The sequence below is a fragment of the Passer montanus genome, unplaced genomic scaffold (genome assembly GCF_014805655.1).
Source record: "Passer montanus isolate IOZ18808 unplaced genomic scaffold, ASM1480565v1 scaffold117, whole genome shotgun sequence".
NCBI classification, from domain to species: domain Eukaryota; kingdom Metazoa; phylum Chordata; class Aves; order Passeriformes; family Passeridae; genus Passer; species Passer montanus.
This window is the reverse complement of record NW_024358389.1, coordinates 1,604,831-1,620,507: the sequence shown is the minus strand read 5'-3', so window position 1 is coordinate 1,620,507 and position 15,677 is coordinate 1,604,831. Positions and strand designations below refer to the sequence as shown.

At 48.2% G+C, this 15,677-nt stretch overlaps 1 protein-coding gene across 1 annotated transcript; it reads right to left on the bottom strand.

The window, feature by feature from the left end:
* Positions 1 to 4,818: 4,818 nt before the first annotated feature.
* On the bottom strand, positions 4,819 to 14,832 carry FBXO47 (F-box protein 47). Its single transcript, XM_039697333.1, has 10 exons — positions 14,778 to 14,832; positions 13,767 to 13,934; positions 11,046 to 11,122; positions 10,771 to 10,848; positions 9,586 to 9,694; positions 8,632 to 8,808; positions 7,793 to 7,939; positions 6,604 to 6,746; positions 5,541 to 5,700; positions 4,819 to 5,224 (listed from the first exon to the last, which is right to left on the bottom strand). The coding sequence occupies exons 1-10, from the start codon at positions 14,797 to 14,799 to the stop codon at positions 5,106 to 5,108; spliced, it is 1,200 nt and encodes a 399-aa protein (XP_039553267.1). The 5' UTR covers positions 14,800 to 14,832; the 3' UTR covers positions 4,819 to 5,105.
* Between the last annotated feature and the right edge of the window lie 845 nt (positions 14,833 to 15,677).

Here is a 15,677-nt window from a genome sequence, read left to right as displayed (position 1 = left end):
GGTGTTTGGGAGCCCCGCCTCAGCCGAGAGCTTTCCTGGAGCCCTGGGAATGCAGGTGGGGTTTCCAGAGGGGTTTAATAAACACCTGGCTGTGTGCAGGGACGGGTGTTGTTTATCAACATAAAAACAGCGAGGAAAACAAAGCGGCGGTGCCGGGGAAGCAAAGGGCGGCGCTGGGGCAGCCCCGGAGCATCACCAAGGTGACTTCAGGCTGGGGACCGCGCTCATTTTCCCCTTTTCCCCCTTTTCCCCAAAGGATGGGCGCGTTCCCAGCTGGGGGCACATCCCCGTGGGCCCCCCCTGAAATGGGGAGCGCTTTGGGAAGGATGGAACGGAACAGAAGGAAGGGACAGAACAACCCCCGCGGGGACAGAGGCCGGGGCTGGGCTGAGCCGGGGGTTCATCCCTTTATCTCCCGCAGGAGAGCGGCTCCATCAGCTCCGGCATCGGCTCTGCATCCTGAGCGAGCGGGGAGGGGAGGGCGCGGGGGCGGCTCTGCCCGGCAGCGCTGCCCGGAGCCCGCAGCCCCGGCCCCGCCGCCTCCTCCCGCACCATGCTGGACATTTTCATCCTGATGTTCTTCGCCATCATCGGCCTGGTGGTCCTGTCCTACATCATTTACATGCTCTGAAGAGCCGCCGAAGATGCGGCTCAGCAGCGGCCTCGCCAGCCCAGCGGCGGCCGGGTGAGCTCCGAGCCCCTCCAGGGGTGGATTGTGCCGGGAGGGGGGACACGGGGCAGTTTGGGGGTCGGTGCTGTTGGATTTGACCGCCTGGGCTGGAAGGGGGCCCGGGGGTGATTTTCCAACGCGGGCCGCTCAGCCCCGGGCGCTGCGCAGCTGCTGCCGGGTCCTCCCTGCCCGCTTCTCCCTGCCGGGTTTTTCCTGCCGGGTTTTCCCTGCCCGCTTCTCCCTGCCCGGTTCTCCCTGCCCTGTTCTCCCTGCCGGGTTTTTCCTGCCCGGTTCTCCCTGCCCGGTTCTCCCTGCCGGGCTTTTCCTGCCCGGTTCTCCATCAGCCCGCTTGGCAAAGCCGCTCCTGCAGCGCGGCCCGGTGGCTTTTGCTCCCGAGCGGGGGAGAAATGGAGCAGCTCCGGGAGAAACCGGGCGGGATCCCGGCTGCGTCATCCTAAGGAGCCACAGGAGGCTCCCGGGGCCGGGGGCGGCTGTTCCCGCACGGAGCTGCTCCATCCATCATCCATCCATCCATCCATCCATCCATCCATCCATCCATCCATCCATCCATCCATCCCTCCATCCCTCCATCCCTCCATCCCTCCCCTGTTCTCCCGCAGCTCCAGGCCCGGCTCACACCGGTCTCTCCTCTCTCCTTCTCTCCCGCAGCCTCCGCCCTGTGCGCGGCCCTCGGAGCCTTCTGGAACAGCGTTAACCCCTGCGAGCCCGGCGCGGAGCGCTCACGGAGCCGGGGGCGGGAATGGGGGGACACGGGAGGGGGCTCCGAGGGGCTGTCCCGCTGCCGGGACCCGGCTAATCACGCTGTCAGGACCCGTGTCCTTCCCCTGCCGGGACCCGTGTCCTTCCCCTGCCAGGACCCGGGACGCTCCCGGTGACGCACGCGGTGTCCCCAGGGGCATGGGAAGGGTCCTGTCCCCTCCTTGTGTCGCGTCCCCTCGGCCCGAGGCCGCTCATCTGGGCTTCATTTTAGGAAGTGGCTTCTCTTTTTGATGAGCGATGTCCAGGGAGTGGAATAAAGAGGAATAAAGAGGAATAAAGAGGAATGACACAGGAGAGGGACGATGGCTCTGGTGTCACTGCAGGGATGGGGGAAGCGGCTCCAGGGACAAACCCCGGCAGTGCAGAGGGATCCAGGGATTCCCGGGAATGCCGGAGATGGAAATCCAGCCTGAGGCTCCTCTGTGTGCCCCAGCACCAGCGGCTGTCCCTGGGGAGGGGTCCCCAGCAGCCTGTCCCCTCCCCACCCCTCACTCGGGTCCCTCTCTGGTGTTTGGGGAAGCTCCAGAGGCCTTGGATGGGAAAAGGAACGTTTTTAACACGATGGAAATTTCTGTGGGATGGAAAGAACATTTCAGAGCTTCATTTCCCCCCCAGCCTGGGGAGGTGTTTGGGGCATCAGGAGGATTTTTCCTGTCCTTTTTTGAAGCCCTGCATCCATCCCTGCCCTCCCACCACCACTAACGGGCAGTGACTGAAAGTTTCCCCTCCTCAAAGGCAAAATTTTCACATTCCTGGTGTCTCACAGAGTTTTGTATTTTTTTCAAACAATAAACACCTGAAATATCCATAATGGGGAAAACTTTGTGCCCCTTCAGCTCTGCCTGGAAGCACCACAGAAGAGAAGGGTGAGAGAAGGGGATCCAGGGAGAGCAGGGGGCCAGGAAATGCTGGAATGGGCAGCTGTGACTTTCAGGAGAGAGAAAAATGAGATTTCAGAGCCTGGGAATGCTGGATGTGGTCGGTGTTGCCAGCTGAGTGCTCCACGCCGCAATTTCCTGCCAGTAAAACTCCCGAGGGAAACTCCAGGCTGGGGATTTCACCTCGGGGCGTTCCTGGAGCCGCCCGGGCGATCCCTCCCGCCGAGCCCCCGAGGTGAGGAAACGCTGCTGCCTCTCTCCAGCACCAAATATAGCCGGGAATCAGGAGCCTGAAATATTCCGGGAGGAATTTCTACAGGCACAAATCGCGTTCTCAATAACCTCCCCTCCCTCGGGCCGTGCGTGCAGCCGACATCTGCAGGGATGGGGGCAGAGTGAGCAAAGAGGAATGCGTGGAATGGAAACTCAGCTGAGTGTGAAACCAGGAGCGATCCTTTCCTCTGACTCCCAGGCCTCCCAGAGCTGCCAGCCCTGCACAGAAATCCTTTCCTGCAGGGCCCAGCCCCAGGCTGGAAGGTGGGAAAAGGGAAGCAGGGCAGGAGAGGGGTGGCAGGGAGCCAGGGGGGCACAGAGGGCAGGGACGGTGCCCATCCACACCTCATCCAGCACCCAGCCCTGCCATGGGGGATTTGCTCCTGGCCCTGGCTTTTACCACTCTCCACTGCAGCTGTTGAAATTTGGCAGTGAAAAGGAAAAAAAAATCACCTTTTGTCAAGTCCCCAGCTGGCACCCCCTTGGGACAGTGCCCATCCACGCCTCATCCAGCACCCAGCCCTGCCACCCTGCCAGGGGGATTTGCTCCTGGTCCTGGCTTTTACCACTCTCCACTGCAGCTGTTAAAATTTGGCAGTAAAAGGAAAAAAATCACCTTTTGTCAAGTCCCCACCGGTCTGGAGCTGGATCCTGTCAGTGTTTGAGCTGCAAAAGGAGGGAGCAGGGCTGGGGGCATTTCCCAGCTGACCCCAGACTGGGCAGGGAAGTGGGATTGGCTTCACCCCCTTGGGAAGGAAAGTCCTGTGTGATGGAAATGTGGCACAAATCTGCCACCAGGGATGGATGTCCCATCCCCGAGGTGTCCCAGGCCAGCCTGGACAGGGCTTGGAGCACCCTGGGACAGTGGGAGGTGGCAGGGCTGGCACTGGATGGGCTTTGGCACTGGATGGGCTTTAGTGTCCCTTCCAAGGGGCTGGGAGTGCCAGGGCCCAGCAGTTAATGACAATTAATAAAGCCATCAATAATTCAGCAGCAGCAGCAGCGCCGGGCTGACATTCCAGGGAATCAAAGAGCTCCCTTTTCCCCCGGCTGAGCTCTCATAAAGGCTCCCCTTGTGCCCGGCTGGAATTTCTGGCTGCTCCTGGCCGGGACTGAGCCGGGACACGGCGGGACGGGGACACACAAAGGGCCGGGCTCTGCTCCCTCCTCCTGCCGGGATTATGGAGCAGGAGCACTCCTGAGGATGAAGGGACAGACAGGGAGCTGGGCTGCGGATTCCTGGCGGCGTTTTCCCGTCTCTGTTCTCCCATCGGGGCTGTTTTCTCCTCAAATTTCGGGTTCGCTCCGGACACGTTCGGTTCCCGGAGTGGAAAGCAGAGCCTGGAATTTCCCTGTCCTTAAAACGTCACCTTCGAGCAGCCAGGGGTTAAAAAAGGGATGTTCCCAGATTTTTCCAGCAGCTGAAGCGCTCAGGGAAGGTTTCACCTCTGCCATCTGCCGGCACCACCGCCAGAGGATGTCCCGGAGGCAGATCCTGCCTGGAATTGTGGATTCCACAAACGCAGCCAGGATTTGGGGCGCACAAACTTTCCCGAGCTGATGGAGGCAGCTGAGATGAATCGGTGCCGCTGCAGCTGATCCCTCGATTCCCGAGATAAATGGGGGGAAATTTGGGGCTGAGGAGAGGTTTGGGAAGGGAATGTTCGGGTGGGAAAAGCGGATCTTCAGGAAGCTGCAGGCTGCAAACAGCACAGAGAGTGGGAGTGCCTTTTATTGCCATCACAGGGCTGGTCTGGAAGGCAACAGAGCAGAAAATCAACTCTGAGCAGCAAACATTTATCCATTTAAATATTTAAATGGATCCATTTAATGAACCAGTGTTCTAATTTAATGTCTTTAATGGGTGTCTTCAACTTGGCTAAATCCTAAAACACTTCAACAGTTGCTACCTGGGGCAGGGGGAGAGATTTGAAGTTTCTTTTGCTTTATAAAACCTGGAGATTGAGGAAGAAATGCCTTGGTTGATCAAATTGCTTTCAGAAATCGCTTTTCCCTAAAGCTGAATGTCCAAACTGTGGAGCATTTCTGTCACAGAGCCTGAGTTAGAGACCTTGGCAAGCTGGAAAAATGCAGCTCCTCAAATCCCATCCCTCCCTTTCTCCTCAGATTCCCAAGAGAAAACAAATTTAAGAGCTCAGAATGTTTTGGGTTCTGGGCTAAGACAACACGAGCTTCAGTTGGTGTCTGCACACCAGCTATGGAAACCATGTCATTTTTATTGTGTGTGCAAACATGCACAGTGGGAAAAGAATGCAGTTTGTGTTCCCAGCCCTCTTCCCTGGAGGAGCAGAGCACATGGAATGGAATTCCACTCCCCAAGCCCTCCCTGAGCTCACTCAGCTGGCCTGGCAGGGTGGGCCCAACCTCTGCCACCCCAGCTCTTACTGGGATGGGAATTTCAGAAATAATCTGAGACTTCTCTGGAAAAGTTCAAAGGAAAAGGAAGAGGAATGCAGCAGGGACAGGGGAGGGCTCCGTGGAACTCAGGAGGTGCTGCTGGTGCTGCCCATGGCCATGTAGAGGATTTCCTTGTGGAAGTTGGCCTGTGCATTCATCAGGTGGAACAGGTTCAGGAAGCTGCTGTCCTCCTCATCCCTCTCCCCTGGCAGGGCACAAAAAAGGAGTGAAATGGAGGAATTGACCCAGCTGAGCTCAGGAGGTGAACCCCCCTGAGCAGAGGGAGCTCTGAGCAGCCTGAGCTTTGTGCTGGGGTTTGTCCTCAGCCTCTGCCCCTTGGCAGGGCTGGCACTGGATGGGCTTCAAGGCCCCTTCCCACCCAACCCATTCTGCAAATGTGTGATTTTATGTTCTCAGACCCCTGGGGCTCTGCAGGAGTGCCCTGCCCGGGGAGGGAGGGAATGCCAGGCTGCTCTGGATGCCAAGGCTGGCTCCAGGAGCTGGCCCAGGCCCGGCCTTACCAGCCAGCACTGCCTGCAGCATGTCCATGAGCATGCGGGCAAAGGAGTTCTCCAGGCACTGCAGGAAGTTGTTCCTCTCCCAGGGAGTGCTGAAAACCTTGCAGACCTTCTGCATCATCTTCACTGCCCAGTCCATGCAGTACAGGTCCTTCTCACACACCTGGAGGGCAGAGGAAGGATTTAAAGCACAGTTTTTATGATGCAAGATCAAATCTTAGCGTTTGCTGTTGGTTCTGTGATCAGTTGTGCCAAGGCCTGGAAGATCAGGGGTTGTGATGAGGACACAGAGGTTGTTCTTGCTGGCACAAAGGGAATTCTGAACCTGTGGAAACCCTCCCTGTGGACCCCTCTGATGGGGAGACCCCAAAAAAGTTCTGTGCCAGGATTGAGAGATGAACTGGATTTTTTTTTTTTCAGGTTGCTGTTTATTTTTCTCTTATCAACAGTTCAGCACCCTGTCTACATCTCACAGTACAAAGAGAAGGCACCAAAGGTCACCAGACACACAGGTGCAAGGTCTTTTAAAGCTGTTTTGTCCAATTAACTCTTAGAATGTATTTTATTTCTACCTTTCTACCAATAATTATCTGTCTGTCCATGCAACATCTGCAGTGCAGCTCTTTCAGTGCCACCAACACTGCAGAAAATGGAGGAGATGAAGAACAAGCAGGAGATCAGACAAGGCCCCAAATCCTCCATCTTATCTTCTCTCCACCTCCATACTGAAACCCCAAAACTCTGAGTTTTTCACCCTGTGATAAACTACCTTATTATCTATTTCACACACAGGAGATTCCAATTCATCCCAAAGTCTTGGAAGCTTTCTCCATGGATTAAAAAGGTTAAAAGCAGTGTTCTCCTGGGGGTCAGGACTTCTCAGGACAGGCAGAGAAATATTCCTGACCCTTCTGCTGGTGCTGCTTCTCCTCAGGGCTGTGCAGGACAGGGAGCAGAGAGCTGGAAGAGCTCCCAGCTCCAGGCTGGATTTATTCCTGATGTGTGGGGGGAAACTTCTGCAGCCTGAGGCAGCAAACGTGGGGCAAAGAGGCTGAGCTGTACTCACCAGAACCATGAAGACCATGAGCCTGGCCAGCTCCACAGCTCTGCCACTGACAGCTTTGCTGGCCAGGAAGGTGAAGCAGATGCTGTTCCCACTCAGGAGCAGCAGCCGAGCGTTGTTCTCCATCAGCCACTCCTGGGGCACCACTTCAGAAAGGGGGAGAGAGGATTCTGTCACCTCTTGTGGGAAATGGATTTATGGAATGGGGGAGAGAGGATTCTGTCACCTCTTGTGGGAAATGGATTTATGGAAAACTCTCAGACCTTGACAGAAGGTTTGCATAGTGTGTATGTCAAATTTGAGATAAGAAGTGGTAACTTAGGGCAGGGAAGCACCCTTATTCTGTAGGATTATTCTATGGAATAATATATTCTATAGAATTATTCTATGGAATAATATATTCTATAGAATATAATTTTCTATATTCTATAGAATATAATTTTCTATATTCTATAGAATAAGACACATTGTTGAGAGAGAAATGGAACTAGAAATAAGTTTTAAATTATGGTCTTATAAATAGGACTAGATATTTTAGAGAAATAGAACTATGAAAGATGTATTGTACTAAGACATAAAGGAGTAATTTTAGATAATTAGCTTTAAGGCATTTACAACACATTAGTAATGTGACTAAAGCTGAGAGGGTAAAAAACATTTATAGTGTATTGTAATTAAGAAATAGCTTCTGATTGTGATAGCATGAATTGTAACATCTGTATTGCCTCCTCATGAAAGTAAAAATAGAATAAAAGTTTTTAAAACACCTCTCAGTTGCCCCATCCCTGGGTCAGTAAGGGAGCAGTGAAATTGCACCAATAATCCCTACAGTGGTGGTTGGAGCTCTCCACAACTCTGGGACACAACCTCAGCCAGAGCTCTCAGTGCAGCTGGGAAAAAAGCTCAGGAGAATTTTGCCTGAGCAAACTCCATGTTTGCACAATATTTCCTGAATAATTCAAGGCAAGAATTGAGTTTTAAAGGTTTGCATGGGTTCTTAAAAGATTTCTCCATGGGGAAAGAGCCTGGGCGTGTAAAACAAAGTGGGTTTGTCTCATGCCAGCCTGACTTCCCAGTGTGGTGGCTTTTCACCTAAACACAGCTACTGAGAGGAATTTTGCAGCACCCAGCTGGGTTTGGAGGACGTGAGGATCCAGAATCCCAGGGATTAATGAGAAAGGCAAAAACACACCTGACAGCTCATCCACAAGACTGATAACATCATCTGCTGTCCATTCTCTAGCTTCTGTACCATACAGCAGCTTAATTGCATCAGCTAAACCCTTCAGACTGCTCTCGTCTGTTGGTCCTTCTATCATTTTCTGCCAGACCACGTGTCCTGGGTGATATATCAATCACAACTGCTGGTAAGTGACATTTTAAACAAGGAAGGTGCTAAACTGAGGCAGAGGAGAGGAATTCAGGTGACACCACTGAGGTTTTGTGGTTATTTTCCATCTGTCATTTCAGCAGAGACAGTGAGTCAAACTTTAAGAAACTCAGGTTTAATAATTAAGTGAGAAAACTTGTTTTCCTTCAGGAAAATGGGTTCTTCTTTGAGATGGATTTAAGTCTCCCCAAGCAGGGGAGAATGGAGGAACAGAGGTGTCATTTAATTCCTTCATTGAATTGTAACTTACATGTGTGTTTGTGTGTATAATTTATATATTTTCTGTGTGTTAGTGATGCCTGGTTGAGCAGAACAATTTTTTTTCCCAGGCAATGCAATGGCTTCAGATGGACAGAGGGCAGGTTCAGATTGGGTCTTGGGAAGGAGTTCCTTCTCTTCCTTCCTCGTGGGAGGATCCTGTGAGAGTGGTGAGGGGCTGCCTCATCCCTGCAAGTGTCCCAGGGCAGGCTGGATGGGGTTTGGGACAGTGGGAAGTGTCCCTACCCATGGCAGGGCTGGCACTGGGTGAGCTTTTATCTCCCTTCCACCCACACCCCTTCCATGACTCCACAACTCCAACACAATCCCATTTTTTGGGCTTTCCAGCCAGAATATCCCCCCGGGGGCCGCCCTTTGCTCACCGTCGCGGGAGGACACGGGCCCGAAGATGATGTAGAGCAGGCGGGCCTGGTTCACCATGGGCCAGGGCTTGAGGATGCGGGTGAGCCAGAAGGCGGAGTCGCTGCGGCGGCTGCCGGGGGACAGCAGCACCCCCCGGCAGAAGAGGCGGATCCGCAGCTCCAGCCTGCGGGCGCTGCCTGCCGAAAGGGCCGCGATCAGCAGCGCCCAGCCCGGCTCCCTGCACGGCTCCCTCGCAGCGAGGGAAAAGGGGGGTTTGGAAAGGGGTTCATTCGGGGGCGGCTCTTGCTTCGTGAGTTTTGGTGGTTTTGGCCTAATTTAGGTCGTGGGGTGTGTGGATGCAGCCTCTGGGGTTTGGGAGGAAGGGGGATGTGGAGGGAATGTTGCTCAGAAATTCCTTGTTCTGGGGAATTTCAAGAAATTTTCGAGAGAAATGGGAGAATTTCTTGAGAGGCATTTGTCCCATCGGTGCTGGGGTTCAGGAACGTTAAACCTCACTTTTTACTGCTTCATTTTATTCCGAATTTTTATCTCTTATTCCTTTCCCATCGGTGCTGGGGTTCAGGAACGTTAAACCTCACTTTTTACTGCTTCATTTTATTCCGAATTTTTATCTCTTATTCCTTCCCCATCGACTTCTTTGTTGTGGGGTAGGAAAGACTCAAATCCACAACTGATGTGTAGAACAAGTGATGCTTTGGGTTGATAATGGCGTGATTTAAAATCCCTAAAGACCTCTCAAAACAGATCATTTCAGAGACAAAAGCACTTTTCTCTGCTTTTGAGGAGCAGTGCCCATCAGGTGAAGCCCAAAACTGCTGCAGGTGCCCCCAGAACTCCCAGCAGAGTCAGGAGCCGAGCCAAACCACCCCGAATCCCACATTCCTGCCTGGCACTTTGGGGTTTTTGGGGCTGTGCTGACACTTTTTTTGGGGATTTTGGGGCTGCTCAGTTACCTGGTTTGCTGCTGACAACCGTCTGCACCTTCCTGGCTAAATTGCTGAGCTCCCAGAGGAAGTTGAACACCCGGTGGCACTCGAGCTCATCCCAGCCCGCGGTCAGCATCTGCAGGGGAGGGAAATGGGTGAAAATGAGCAGAAATTCGGCTCCCAATGCCAATCTCCCAGCAGATAAACACGATTTTATCCCGCAGGCTCTCAGGAGAGGGAGGGAAGGGTCGTGGAGGAGTGGAGGTGCTTAAGGACTTGTACTGAAATTGGCCGAAAATAAACTTTTAAATATGATTTGAAGCAATAGAAAGCAGGGATTTGTCAGGTGGTGTTTAAGGACTTGTACTGAAATTGGCCAGAAAATAAACTTTTAAATATGATTTGAAGCAATAGAAAGCAGGGATCCATCAGGTGGTGTTTAAGGACTTGTACTGAAATTGGGCAGAAAATAAAATTTTAAATATGATTTGAAGCAATAGAAAGCAGGGATTCATCAGGTGGTGTTTAAGGACTTGATAGTGAAATTGGTCAGAAAATAAACTTTTAAATATGATTTGAAGCAATAGAAAGCAGGGATTCATCAGGTGGTGTTTAAGGACTTGATAGTGAAATTGGTCAGAAAATAAACTTTTTAATATGGTTTGAAGCAATAGAAAGCAGGGATTTGTCAGCCTGATGCCTCCCAGAATGAAAAACTGCTGAGAGTGTCCCAAAATCTGATTTGTGGCTGTGATGTGGAAGGGATTTGTTATAAAATGTCCCAGCACTAATAACCACCTGCTGTTCTAAAACAGGATTTTAATTTTTATGTTTGGTTTACATTCATTTGAAGCTACCACAAACAGAAAGTGTTCTGGCCTTTGATGTGTGGAAATTCCCTGGAAATTAAAGCATTTCTGCTCTTGACCTGGGAATTTTGAGCTGTGTGATGAAATTCTCCCTTTCTCCCCTGTCTTCTTAGGTAATAAATTGAAAATTAAAAAACCCAGAGTGAAATCCAGGCCAAGAAATCCTCAGCAGTCAAATCAGCAACTTCCAGCACCAGAACTGTGTGAACAAACACCACCCCAAACCACTCCAAAAAACAGTTTATACTTTAAAAAATCTTGCAAAACACAGATTAATTGAGAAAAATGCCTGATTTTTTTCTTTCTTCATGCTACTTGCCTTGTGTGCATGGGGATACTGTACCTGTAAGAAAACCCCATAGCACTGCAGCCCCAGGCAGTGCAGGGGACTGGCACAGCCATTCAGCTTGAAACAGGAAACCTGCAAGTGCAAACAGCACTGGTTTGTCCTAATTAGCCAAGATTTAATTGCTGTGATTATTAAAATTATAATAATAATATTAAAATTTAAAACGTAATATAAATATCCATGTAAATATTAAAATATAATTAATACAATAGATTTTTAAAAATAATTTTTAAAAGTTAAGAAGAAGAGAATTTTGCCATCAGACTTACCCCTGAGAGCACCTTGTGCACACATTTGAGCCTGTCCCTGGTGGGCAGCAGCAGGGTGCACCTCTTGAGCAGCAGCCCTGGGGCACAGGGGGGCACACTCAGCTCTGGGGGTGCTCCCACCCTGCCGGGGCATCCTCAGGGGAAATGCAGGGATGGAGGGAAAGTGCTTGGGGATGTGGGGAGGGATGGGGGGAGTGTGGGGAGGGATGTGGGGAGGGATGTGAGGAGGGATGTGGGGAGGGATGGGAGAAGTGTGGGGAGGGAGGGATGTGGGGAGGGATGGGAGGAGGGACGTGTCTCTAGCTTTTATTTAATGTATTTAACACTTTTATTTAATGTATTTAACACCTTTATTTAATGTCTTTGGTGCTTTTATTTAATGCCTTTATGTAATGGATTTTAACACCTTTATTTAATGGCTTTGGTGCTTTTATTTAATGCATTTAATACCTTTATTTCATTGATTTTAACATCTTTATTTAATGTCTTTGTGGCTTTTATTTAATGTATTTAATGCCTTTATTTCATAGATTTTAATGTCTTTATTTAATGGCTTTGGTGCTTGTATTTAATGCATTTAATGCCTTTATTTAATGGATTTTAACACCTTTAATGGATTTTAACATTGTTATTTAATGCCTTTGGTGCTTTTATTTAATGTATTTAATGCCTTTATTTAATGTACTTGACACTTTACTTAATGGCTTTGATGCTTCTATTTAATGTATTTAATACCTTTATGTAATGTCTTTGGGGCTTTTATTTAATGTATTTAATGCCTTTATTTAATGGATTCAAAGCTTTTATTTAATGTATTTAATGCCTTTATTCAATGTACTTAACACCTTTATTTAATGGATTCAAAGCTTTTATTTAATGTATTTAATGCCTTTACTTAATGCCTGCAGTTCAACCCTCTTTACAATTCTCCATCTCACCCTGGCATTTATTTCTCTGTCAAATGCAGATTTTTCCACCTGACAGGGAGCAATAAAAACTGACCCAAGGACGTTTTAATTTCATTTTCTCCTCGCACAACCACGACGTGGATCTGGTTTAAAAGCAGCAGGGCAGGCTGTGCTGGCCTCCCGGAGTTAGGCCGGGCTTAAACTGAAGCTTTAAACTTAGGCTTTGCTTGGCTGCCCGGGCTTGGGAGCCTCAGTTCCTGCTGCAATTCCAGCGCCGGGCTCCAAAAAAAAAGAGGGAATTTGGGGAAAAAAATCCTCCTCTGCCTCTTCAGGGAAAAAGGATGCCCAGAAGAGGGCGGGACACAAAGGGTTTTCCCATAATTCAGAGATTTTGGGATGTCCAGAAGAGGCAGGACACACAGTGGTTTTTTGGGTTTTTTTTCATAATTCAGAAATTTTGGGATGCCCAGAAGAGGCAGGACAGGCAGGGGATTTTTCCCTAACTCAGAGGTTTTAGGACACCTGGAGAAGGAGGGACACAAAAAATCCTCCTCTGCCTCTTCAGGGAAAAAGGATGCCCAGAAGAGGGCGGGACACAAAGGGTTTTCCCATAATTCAGAGATTTTGGGATGCCCAGAAGAGGCAGGACACACAGGATTTTTTTTTCCATAAATCAGAAATTTTGGGACACCTAGAGAAGGCAGGACAAGCAGGATTTTTTTCCATAAATCTGGATTTTTCCCTAACTCAGAGGTTTTAGGACACCTGGAGAAGGAGGGACACATGGTTTTGTTTTGTTTTGTTTTGTTTTTTTTGCATAAATCAGAGATTTTGGGACACCTAGAGAAGGCAGGACAAGCAGGATTTTTTTGCACAAATCAGAGATTTTAGGATGCCCAGAAGAGGTGGAACACACAGTGGGTTGGTTTTTTTTATTCATAATTAAGAAATTTTGGGATGCCCAGAAGAGGTGGAACACACAGTATTTTTTTTCCATAAATCAGAAATTTTGGGACACCCATAGAAGGCAGGACACAGATTTTTTTCCCCCTAACTCAGAAATTTCATCACAGTGGGTTGGTTTTTTTTATTCATAATTAAGAAATTTTGGGATGCCCAGAAGAGGTGGAACACACAGTACTTTTTTTCCATAAATCAGAGATTTTGGGACACCCATAGAAGGCAGGACACAGGATTTTTTTTCCATAATTCAGAAATTTTGGGACACCCATACAAGGCAGGACGCAGATTTTTTTTCCCCCTAACTCAGAAATTTCAGAAGAACTCCACACAATCCCTCAGCTCTATAAGTGATCCTTTACCCCCTCTATTTTTGGCCACATCCTCAGCATTCCCCTGCTAACACAGCTGCCAGGAGAAGAACTTGGAGTGATTTTTGCTCTCACCTAGAGAGTAAAAATTTTGTTTGGTTGGTTGGTTGGTTGGTTGGTTGGTTGGTTGGTTGGTTTTGGGTTTTTTTATTTGGTTGGGTTTTTTTTCCATAAATCAGAGATTTTGGGATGCCCAGAAGAGGTGGAACACACAGTAATTTTTTTCCATAAATCAGAAATTTTGGGACACCCATAGAAGGCAGGACACAGGATTTTTTTTTCCATAATTCAGAAATTTTGGGACACCCATAGAAGGCAGCACACAGATTTTTTTTCCCCTAACTCAGAAATTTCAGAAGAATTCCACACAATCCCTCAGCTCTATAAGTGATCCTTTACCCCCTCTATTTTTGGCCACATCCTCAGCATTCCCCTGCTAACACAGCTGCCAGGAGAGGAACTTGGAGTGCTTTTTCTCTCACCTAGGGCCCTGTAGTGCTCCAGGATGGAGGCTCCCTCTCCCCGGGCAGGGAGCTGCGGGTGGAAGTCCTGCAGCAGCAGCCGGCGGCTCCCTGATGAGGTGCAGATGTAATTAATGAGGCGGCCGCTGATGCTCTTGGACACCATGCTCAGCATGCTGATGTCCTGCACTGCAAAAGCAAAGCCCGGGACGCTCCTAAATCCCCTCGGCAAGGGAAAAACGCTCAGCACCACTCAGTGGCTGCTCCTGGCTTCAGAAGAGCAAGGCCAAGAAATGAGATTTATAAATTAAACAGAAATTAGTTCATGTTGATCTGCTTTGCCAGAGAACTGGAGTAATTAGGAGCTGGCAGATTAAGGAATAATTTTCACATTTGATAGGGAGAAAATAACCTCAAATAGATTGTCAAATGTATATTGTTCAGATATCATTGCAGTTTTGGTCATTGGTTTTCCATATTTAAAAAGCTGAAAATTCAGAGCTGAAGTCACATAAAATTATTAGAAGAACAAGGCCAAGAAATGAGATTTATAAATTAAACAGAAATTAGTTCATGTTGATCTGCTTTGCCAGAGAACTGGAATAATCAGGAGCTGGCAGATCTAAGGATCACATAAAATTATTTCAACTACTTAAAAGTGACAATATTTTAAATAATAACAGTTTGTAAATTTATAAATTAAACAGAAATTAGTTCATGTTGATCTGCTTTGCCAGAGAACTGGAGTAATTAGGAGCTGGCAGATCTAAGGATCACATAAAATTATTTTAACTACTTAAAAGTGGCAATATTTTAAATAATAACGGTTTGTAAATTTATAAATAAAACAGAAATTAGTTCATGTTGATCTGCTTTGCCAGAGAACTGGAGTAATTAGGAGCTGGCAGATCTAAGGATCACATAAAATTATTTCAACTACTTAAAAGTGACAATATTTTCAATAATAAGGGTTTGTAAATTTGAACATAAAATACATATATGTGGGAATTTTCGGACATTGACGTTTCTGACCCGAGAGGTAGTTCAGCACCATCTGGAAGATCTCCAGGGGCAGCGTGTGGAAGTAGCCGAGCGCGGACGGGGCCGGGGGGGCCCTGCCCGGGGCGAGGCCGGCCCGGCGGCGGCTCCGCCTCTGCCTCTGCCCGGGGGGCATGGTCCCCGCGCTCCCATCCACCTCACCTGCAGAAAAACCAAATAATGTATTAAAGTTGGATTTTGTGAGGGGAAAGGCTCCCGGAATGGGAGTTACTGCCTTGGAGACAGAGGGAAAATCTCTGTGTGGGGGATAAAGTGCTTGGATTCTTTCAGAGTCATTTCTAAATAACTTTTAGTACATAAAGAATAAAATGTGTTCTGACTAATTTATAATAAAATTTATAATAAATAATATTATTATTAATAATATAATAAATAATATATGTTTATAGTATAAATAATATAGAATATAGTATAATTATATGTATAACTAGTAAATATATTACATTATAGAATAAATTATATAAAATATATGATGATTTTAATAATAATTTAATAATAAAATTTATAATAAAATAATAATGTTTACGTGTAAATAATGTCTGGGGGGATGGAGGGTTCAGCTGATTTTGGGGGAGGAAGAGACAAAAAGCACTGAGGGCACAGAAAGTGAGGAAAACGGCTCTGGAAGGGAATTCTTGGGAATTCCATGTGCGGTACAAGCTACAGTAATTAACAACATCGCTTTCATTTGTCACACTAATTAATCAACAGAACGCCGAAATTCCAGGGCTGTTATTGAAAGGATCATCAGCGTTCCTTTAGTGATAATTACTGATTGTGCAGGAACAAATCAAAGATCAAATCACCAAAGTGATGCTCCAAACCCTCCTTTTCCTGCACACTGAGTTGGTGCAAGGCTTAATTAAGTATAAT